Source organism: Bos javanicus, chromosome 15, assembly GCF_032452875.1.
Source record: "Bos javanicus breed banteng chromosome 15, ARS-OSU_banteng_1.0, whole genome shotgun sequence".
In the NCBI taxonomy this organism is placed as follows: domain Eukaryota; kingdom Metazoa; phylum Chordata; class Mammalia; order Artiodactyla; family Bovidae; genus Bos; species Bos javanicus.
The window spans coordinates 34528019-34538268 of record NC_083882.1 but is presented as its reverse complement, the minus strand read 5'-3'; the positions used below and the strand labels follow the sequence as shown (position 1 = coordinate 34538268).

Here is a 10250-nt window from a genome sequence, read left to right as displayed (position 1 = left end):
TGATATGGGTAGATACAGACCACATAGCCACGTGGCAAGTTCAGAGCCACTTCAAAACACCACTGAGAGCCTCTCATCAGCGGCTGCACAGCGAAGTGCTCTACTGCTTCCTCTACAGGCTGTGGTCGTGCTCACCCTACTGAGGTCATGGAGGTGGCCTCCCAGGTGGGTACCTGGCCAAAGGCAAGGAAGAGGAAGTGCCGCACATGGCCCTGCTCTCTGCCAACTGGTCCACGTGTGCAGCAGACATGGTTATTGTTTGTCTCTGTAATGAAGTCATTGAGTGAATTCTGTAGAGCTTTAAATCAGCTTCATAAGCATCACCAGGCAACTCCTCCAGGAAAAGGAGCCGGGGATGGTGAGGTACAGACCTCCAGGCACACAGTAAAAAGACAAGTGTGTCTCTTGAAAAGGCCCTTGCACTGGAAATGCTATGACGTCATAAACTTTGTGCTGGTCGTGAAATCCAATCAATACAATGGTCTTGGAAGAGGCCCAAGCAAGTGAAGGGTCCTTAAACCAGTGGTCCCCAAACTTCATTGTATGTGAGAACCACTTGGGGGGGCTTTAAAAATCCTGATGCCCAGTTTGTACCCCATACAAATCAGAATGTCTAGAGGTGAGAGTTGGGCATCAGTAATCTTTTTTTAAAGATTTAAAGATTCCCCTAGGTCATTGCTAGGTGCATCAGTTTGGGAACCACTGATTTAAGTTCATTAGGAAAAGACAATGGCACCCCACTCCAGTACTCTTGCCTGGAAAATCCCATGGACGGAGGAGCCTGATGGGCTGCAGTCCATGGAGTCGCAAAGAATCGGACACAACTGAGCAACTTCACTTTCACTTTTCACTTTCATGCATTGGAGAAGGAAATGGCAACCCACTCCAGTGTTTTTGCCTGGAGAGTCCTAGGGACGGGGGAGCCTGGTGGGCTGCTGTCTATGGGGTCGCACAGAGTTGGACACAACTGAAGCAACTTAGCAGCAACAGCAGCAGCAGCTTCAGGTAAGCCTCCCTCTGGAAATGGAGCATAGTTTTTATTCACTTATTTAACATTTGTGGAGCAAATGTCACATCCCAAGCACTGTATCCCCAGCACTTAGCATTGTGACTTCATGTAGCTGGCAACTGCTAAATGTTTGTTGAGTGAATAAATGAACTCTACTTAAGCAGTCTCTCTTGTTTCACATAGGAGACTGGTTGTGTATTAGATCTGGAATTCTCCAGTTTCTCTTTTCCTTTAGATAGGCCAGCTTTTAAAGGAACACAGGGTTTCACCCCATGATAAAGATCCTTCATGGCTCCACCATACATATTAGGTGGTCCCTACAGATTCTAGATACAAAAGATGTCAGTCAGCAAGCCTCCTGAAATGTAATGAAATATCTTTTTCATCTATTGTCTTTCTCTGTTTTCTTGGAAATGAATCTATGCAGAGAAACACTGAGTATATCTGACTGCAGAAATTCCAAAAGGAGTCTGTAAGGATTCTCACTTATCTGCTAAAACTTTGGCAACTCCTTCTCCTCTCTTTCCTCATGTTGCTGCTAAGTCGCTTCAGTCGTGTCTGACTCTGTGCGACCCCATAGACGGCAGCCCACCAGGCTCCCCGTCCCCGGGACTCTCCAGGCAAGAACACTGTAGTGGGTTGCCATTTCCTTCTCCAATGCATGAAAGGGAAAAGTGAAAGTGAAGCTGTTCAGTCCCGACCAACTCCTAGCGACCCCATGGACTGCAGCCTACCAGGCTCCTCCGTCCATGGGATTTTCCAGGCAAGAGTACTGGAGTGGGTTGCCATTGCCTTCTCCGTTACAGGGTCTCAAAATTCAATTCACACTGGTACTCTGATAGGGAAATAAAAAGTAACAGCTTCATTTTGTTACCATAATAAAGCTGATATTTCTCTGAATCTCTATCTGTTAGTAGCAGGAAAATTTAAAAACCAAAGATCCAATTCCAATGAAATTCACTCTGGTCCAATAATTTAAAGAGGTCCTTCAAGACTGCAATCTTTAATTAGAAAGAAATAAAAAAGGCTGGCATCTCACGCAGCTGCCTCCTAAGATGCTGTCCAGGCACATAGAGGAGGGGTGTAGCCAAGATGTCACAGTAGATGTGAAGATCGTCCTTTTCTACTTGGACCTCTTGGCTTCCAGGGTGCTTGTTGCTTCACCCTCACTTGAGGTAGTGTCCTAGTTTCTGTAAATTCAGCATTTTATCTTGTTGGGTTTGCGTCAGGCTCCACAGCGCTCCCTGAGTGACTAGCCTCATCTCAGCTCCCACTGGCAACAAACCCGTGAGTCTCCTACATACACATCATTGCTCCAACCTGGATCAAGGCCTCGTCCTCTCCAGCCTCTGCTGTGGCATCACCATGTCCTGCTACAGCAGGGCTGCTGGCATATTCGCAAGCTCTCAGAGCCTCCCTCTGCAGGAGGGATGGAGTCAAGCCCCGGGCTGGAGATGCTTTCCTTATGTGGTCCCATGAGAACGGGGGCAAGTATGTATCTGATGTCCTTAACTGTGATGGCGGATGGGCAACAGTGGAAGGGAGCTTGCTGTTAGGCCTGCATTTAACTGCAGGGAGCTCTCTACCCACAAAGAGACCTATATATCTCTTAGAGTTATGTAAGCCTCAAGAGAGCCCCAATCTCTGACTAGCATGTAACTTTGAGAAGTAAAAGTAAGTCGTTTCAGAAGAGACATGGACTCTGATTTTTGGAGACAGAATAAACGCCTGTTAACTTTGTTTTCTTCCTGTACTGAATGGTCAACTTCTTAACCCCACTGAGCATTGTGCTAAACACATGGCAAGTTCAACACACGACAACTTTCATAAAATGGCATTCACCAATGAGAAGTGTTTATTCACAACTCAGTTTCTCTCTTCCTGGTTCAGTGAACTCCAACAAAGCACTTACTGATCATATATTGGAAGTTTATCCCTGGCTTGAGTGACAAAGAGACCTGTGTTCTATGAACATCCATGTTCTCCCACAGAAGACTAAATCCTCTGCTACTGAAACACTTCAAGGCTCAACAGCAACATTAACAGAAATCAATACTAGCATATAGGGTGAGAGAACTGGTCCAAAGTGATGAAAGTAAAAGTGTGAGTCACTCAGTCGTATCCAGTTCTTTGAGACTCCATGGATTGTAGCCCGCCAGGCTCCTCTGTCCATGGATTTCCCAGGTAAGAATACTGGAGTGGGTTACCATTTTCTTCTCCAGGAGATCGTCCCAACCCAGGGACTGAACCCAGGTCTCCTTCATTGCAGGCGGATTCTTTGCCATCTGAGCTACCAGGGACAAAGCAATGGTACAGCCTAAAAGAACTGAGCTCAAATTTCAGAGCAGAAAAGGAGAGATTTTAACCAAAGTATTTCCCAAACTCAGGATGTGGCAAATAAATTCATGGAAGCACCTCTGTGGTAGAAGTAGACACAGATAAAAATCACTAGGCCAACCCAATTCATTTGATGACAATCACATAAGCTACAAAACCTGCTTTCTGCTCCCTTTGCATTTATTTCCAGGAGCAGATGCATATGGCTTCACAGATAACCTTCCATGTGTATCTTGGGTCCAATGCCCAGTGATTCTCTTCTGTTTGGAATTATTTAGGCCTTTGGGCATTAGACTCTCTTCCTGTACCTACCTCTTCCTCACTGTCCAATTGCTTTTTTCTGGTTCTCTATATCCAGAATTGCAAAAAAATAAATATCAGCTCCAGCTGACAACAAACCCTTGAATCTGTCTCATCACTTTTCCAGGTTTCGAGGAGAGGCAAGAGAGGAAGAATTTTTTTTTTCCTTTTCAATTAATTTCCATTTCTTTCAAGTCTGAGTAAACTCTGAGCACAGAGCAACCAGGATGATATGATTATAGAAACTATTAATCTCTCCATCAAAGGAGAGCCAAGTCATGGTTACGGAGCAGCTGGCACGTTCCTCCAAAGGGCTTCTGCAGCATGATCCTCCTGGTTTCCTTTGGGCTGTAAGTGCTGTGGCGACTTCCTAAAAGATAAAATAATCTTTGAGTTGCCTTGTGAGTTGTTCTGGAAAAATGTGAGTTGTTCTGAAAAACTGTGTGTCTTTTCAGCAACAGTCCTAAATAGCCAACCCACATTAAAACATGTTCAAATAGAAAGATAAAAATCTACTAAGATTTCACATTACTCAAGACTGATCTGAAAATGTGAAATTTGATCTTTAAAGATCATTTGGGTATCACTTTATGGGGGCAACAAGCAAAGGGGTACATTTGGAGCAAGAAATCTCCAAATTGCTTTAAATATTGAATACTGCAATCACAAAAATTAAAGTAACTTTTAGTCAGGACACAAAAGACAGTTACCTGGTCTGTCCAAACATTAAAAAAAAAAATTAAAGAATTCAATTTGAGGACTTTGTTCCAGGGTCCACAATGTTGACAGGTTTTTTTTTTCCTACCACTGGTGACAGAATCAAGACTTCTCTGTGGTTAAAGCGAAGTTAAAGGACTTAAGTTTGTCCAGGTGAATGCTAGCTGACTGACCACGATATTTGTTCCTGGTTAACACCAGCTGCATTTTGAAGAAAGCACACTTATAGGTTTACAAATGCCACCAGCCTTCCCAGACACAGGTCCTAGGAGAGTTAACTTCCAAAGATGCCAATGTCTTCAAATGGTATAGGGTCAGAAAGAGCCATTCAAAACAAAATTACATGATCCTACATTGACTGAGTGACTTATAATAAAGCCATATGTCTCTCTATATATATTCTTGAACTGTGGACTATGATAAATATACATTCCCCACTAACCCACACACCTTGCTTTTAAAACACACACTCCTTTGTGGAAGCAAGCCCAAACTTCACGAAGTCAAGCTCCTCCAGAATACAGAAAGCCTCCTTGTCCTTTCTTCCACTATCTCGTTGGAGTCTGCATGCACAACGGGCCTGACCAAGCAGGAAATTGTCAGTTCTGTGAAGGGACTGTTCCCCAAAACGTTTCAATTTCTCATGTAATCATATAAACCCTGAATGGTAAGCGGGAAAACCCATAAAATTATAAACAGATCCCATGATGTCAAAGGAAAAGAAAGAGTTTAATAAGCAGGCTTCTTTTATTACAATAGACTTGACGTCATTATTTATTATTTCCAATACTAAAACACAAAGACACTTGCCACATTATGGACCAGGATGAAAAGGACATGTGGACTTTCCTGAGTATTTTAATATCCTCTTATTGACAATAGATAGAAGAACTGAACAAGGACTGGAAACAGGAAATGATTTTAGTGATTTCATTACAGTAATAGAGAAAAGCATTTCCAATGGCAGAGATTGGCAGATGGTCTCCTAAGCCTCCCACTTCTAAACAGCCTGCAGGTCACCAAGCCCAATATTGATACAAGCTCAGTATGTAATTAACTAGGTGTCCTAGTGAGCAGAAATGTTGTTATAAATACATGCTGTAGCCTTAGCAGTGGAACACGGAACCTGGTGTTTAAAAGTTAATTTAAAATCATTTCACAAGGAAACCTATTTAGAGGCAGCAAGAGGCACATAGTTAAGACTGCCGCTAAAGAGCTCTTGATGTTCTAGTACAAATCATATTTGCAGTGAAGTTTCAAATATGGTATATTTCACTTAATATAGTCCTAGTGAAAAATAAATGTGGTTGCAGAATTTTCAGATATTTAAGACTTTTCAAATCTCATTCAAGAAAACATAAAGGGCTTTGCAATATATTTTGAAATCATGAAGCATGACATCTCTAGCTTTGGGTTTGTTTTTTTGTTTTTTTGGCTCAAAACTGCTTTGGCTATTAGGTGTCTTTTATGCTTCCACATAAACTTTAGGGTTTTTTTTTCTATTTCTGTAAAAAATTAGGATTTTGATACGTGCTACAATGAGCCTGAAGACTATGTTGGATAGTATGGCCAATTTAACAATATTAATTCTTACAATTCATGATCATGGATATCTTTTCATTTGTGTCTGCCTTAATTTCTTCTGTCGGTGTTTTATAATTTTTTAGTGTGTAAGTCTTTCACCACCTTTTTGATGCTACCATAAGTGGGACTGTTTTAAGAACAGACATATAGACCAAAGAAATAGAACAGAGCCCAGAAAGAAACCCATACACACAACCAATCTTTGACAAAGGCAGCAAGAATATACCGTGGGGGAAAGACAGTCTCTTCAATAAGTAATGCTGGGGAAAACTGGATGTTCATGCGTGTAAGAATGAATATGTACCTCTCTCTTACATCATACATAAAAATTAACTCAAAATGGATAAAAACATAAATGTAAAACTTAGACTGTAAAAACTCTTGAGAAGAAAACACGGAGAGAAGTTTCTTGATAATAGTCTTTGCAATCATTTCTTGGATATGATACCAAGAGCACAGCCAAAAACAGCCAAGTGGGCCTACCTCAAACTATTCTGCATAGCAAAGCAAACTATTCTGCATAGCAAAGAAAGCAATCAACAAAATGAAAAGGCAGCCTATGGAATGGGAAAAAATATTTCCAAGCCATATATCTGATAGAGTTAATATTTAAATATAATGGAAAATCTGCAACTCACTAACAAAAAAGCTTCACAAACAAGCTGATTAAAAATTTGGCCAAGGAACTGAAGAGACATGTCACCAATGAAGATGTGAATGGCTGACACATATATGAAAAAGTGCTCAACACCACTGATCACCAGGGAAACACAAATCAAAACCAAAATGAGATGATCACTTCACACCAGTTAGGGGGCTACTATCTACATACACAAGTGTTGGTAACTAAAGAGAAGTGTTACTGAGCATGTGGAGAAAAAGGAACGCTTGTACACTGTTGGTAGCAATGTAAACTGAGAGTGACATCTCAATAATATCGCAGCAAGGTGATCAGGGTTAGTATGCTCCAGATCAGCCTTATCCTGACAAAGATGGAAAAAAATCATTATTTTAGGAAAAAAGAGTTGGGGGAGGGGATGAATTAACCGTTCTCTTAGCTAAGTTACTTACACTTCCGCAATCTCACTTCTGGGTATCTAACCAAAGGAACTGAAAGCAGGGTCTCGAAGAGAGAGCTTCACTCTCGTGTTCACTGCAGCACTCTTCACAAAGCCAAGACCCAGAAGCGACCTAAATGCCCACTGACAGGGGAAGAGAACATGGCATATACACACAGTGGAATACTATTCAGCCTTTAAAAAGACTAGTGTATTTAGACTGCTTATATTAACTTAACTAATGTTCAATTGGCTGAAGCAAAATGACTTGGCCAAGCTCAAAATCAAAGGGCAGGGAAATACACTCTAGTCACCAAGAAGCCATGGCAAGAGAGGTGAAGAACTGAGAACAATGATCTGTTCTCCTCCAGGCTGAGTGACCTCTTCTGTTCTTCTATGCAGGCCAATTTCTTCCCGTTACTCTACAGAAGACTCTAGAATGTGAGCTCCACTTGGCCAGATTCATGTCTCTTTGTCCACTACAAAATTTCCAGTATGCATATCCTGTCCGTTTAGTTGGCTGCTGTCTTCCTAATACTTAGAACAACACCTGATACATAGTAGACAATAAATATGACTGGCTGCCCCAAATAGGGTCTTCAGCCTTGCAAGTTATATGATTTTCAGAGTCCAGCACTCCTGAACCTGCTTCTGCAGAAAGCACCATTTTAAAATATCACTGTAATTGATACAAGCGTTAATTTTTAGTAAATTCTTCAAACTGTGTAGCTTTAAAAAAAAAAAAAGAAGTTTTAACATTGCTCACTTAAAAAAAAACTATTTATTATAATTTACAGATTTAGGAAGTTTTCAAACATATCGAAGTACTATGAAAATATGCACCACTTCATAATGTTACAATAGCAAGAAGCATCAATAAGGCAGGTTCAAGGCAGAAATGGAAGTAGAAAATAACCTGGACATCCCAAGCCTCCCCGTGATGTATCCTTTTTCTCCTTCTGTAACCTGGCCACTCTGAATGGCACTCTTTTGTTCAGACACCCAAGGTTCCTGTGCTCCCCCTTTTAAAATGTGCCCTCAAGAAAAGAGAATGTGAATTTACACGCTGACATTAAACATGACAGTAACTTGGAGTATTACTCTAATAGGCTTATTTGCATCTTTAACCTTAAACTTTAAGAGATAACAGAAGTAGAATTTTTAGCACTGGCTAGCAGGTAGGAGTGATTACATAGGTGACTTTGAAAGCTCACGTTAAAGTCATATTCCACTTGGCGGATAGGTCACCACCAAAGACATACAAATATACATAAAGCAAACCTACCAACTAGAGTTTAATCGATAAGATTTTAATTTCATAGTTCAATTCTTTTTGGCAGGGTACTTTCAACAGTAAAATTACCCCCAAACTGGAAATTATATATCTCTTACAAACAGCACAGGAAAACCCTGTGTTTTATCAGCAAAAGTCATTCAAGGAAAGAATACAAAAGGCAAGACTAATGCTTTAAAGATTAAAAATTTAAAAGATTCTACAATAGACTGAGAAGAAGGTATACCAGAAGAGAGGCTTAAAAAGCTGGCTTTTTCATTCATAACTGCTATTTTCTGAAAATCTACTAAAAGTCCACTTTCAGTAACTGAAACAATACAAACTGGGTACTTCCTATAAGTGTACCTGGTTGATTCCCAGAATACGTCTCATTAGGAAGCACTATACTGAATGATACAGTGTGAGAGGAAAATCACGTACAACAGTCTGTAAACAACCAGAAGTTATGAAACTTCCTCAGTCTTAACTTTAAAAATCTGAGGTCACTCAAGAAAATCATTTTCTGAAATTAAACCAGAGAATTCTGCTAATGTGCTTTCATCAAAATGTTAGCATTTTCATCGTCATACGTAAAACACTGGAAAAAAACTGAACTGTAACAAAGCTAAACTAGTAGTTGCTTTTGATTGTTACTAACAACCTAGCATGGAATCAATACAATTAAAATGGACAGAAAGGTTTCATATTGTGGCAAACACCATGAACTGGGTATACTCAAAAGCCATTCCTATCTCCCTTCTCTCTTGCCTTTCTCTCCTAGAGAGGCCAGAAAGAAAAAAAGTACTTGATTTCAAATACCTGCAATTAGGGACAGACATAAGACATGGTTCTGGCCAGGGAGGGCTATCTTTTCCAAATAAAAAGTAAAGTTTTGTTAAGAGAAAGCCCCTTGGCCTTTCTCTTTTTTCTTCCATGAATGTGGAAGAAAGGACCAGAGATATTATAGTCCCTTTAACCAAAAGACAACAATAATGAACACAAAGGTCTACCCGGCAGATCACGTAAAGATAAAAGGAGTCAGGGTCCCTGAGCCACCTTATCAGGGCTGGACTGCACACCTCTGGACTTCTTATTGCATAAAATACATACAAGTTAACAGATTAAGCTACTATAGTAGGGTTTTCTACTAGTGCAGCTGAATGTACTTGCAATAGATATGAATACAAAATTCTGAGTAAAAATCAAATTGAGTTATGAAGAAAATCCTCAGTGACCCCTCAAATATTCTAAAAAGGACCTCTATGATAATTTTGTTTTCTTTACCTGAAGACAAATACTATACAACCAACACACACACACCAAAAAAAAGGAGGGGAGGGAGATGATGTTTGATGGTAGTGAAAATATTTCAGTGCCAAACAAAAATGAGATAAAGCTGGAGGAGAAGGGCATGAGTATGATACCAAACAATTATGGTGTAATATTTCCTATTTGTCAATTTCAACAGTCAGCGAGTCCATTTCTTGGGCAGAGGATTCTAATAGTTTTTAAGTCTGAATCTTCAAACTTGGGAAGCCTTCCTCCAGGTTACCAGCAAGAGTCTTATCAACTTCACGGAGGATTTTGAGAAAGTCTTCCACCTGTGAGTTAAACAAAAGAAATCAAATAAAAATAAGTACAGGAAAAGATACCTTAAAAACATACTGACTATTGTCTATAAAAACGCTCTACCTATGTTTTCTAAACAGTCCAGTGGAAAAGAAATGTTGACAGATCAGATAACAAGAACAGTACTTCCTGGATAGTCCTCTGAAACACCAAGGCAATGCCTAGCCCTTATCATTTTGTTTCCTTTTACTCATCTTTGGTTGTGCTGGGACTTCGTTGCTGTGTGAGGGCTTTCTCCAGCTGCGGCGAGCAGGGGTCTCTCACTGCAGTGGCTTCTCTTGTTGTGGAGCACGGGCTCTATGCGCGCAGGCTCGGCAGCTGCGGCATGTGGCTCTAGGGCGTT

General features: G+C 40.5%; 1 protein-coding gene across 1 annotated transcript in view; it reads right to left on the bottom strand.

The window, feature by feature from the left end:
* Window positions 1–5073: 5073 nt before the first annotated feature.
* Window positions 5074–10250, bottom strand: part of SAAL1 (serum amyloid A like 1) — a 28079-nt gene continuing 22902 nt past the window's right edge. The window contains exon 12 of the mRNA XM_061440655.1: window positions 5074–9879. Within this exon, the coding sequence (XP_061296639.1) occupies window positions 9787–9879 (93 nt within the window). The 3' untranslated portion in view covers window positions 5074–9786. The remainder of the gene's footprint in view (window positions 9880–10250) is intronic.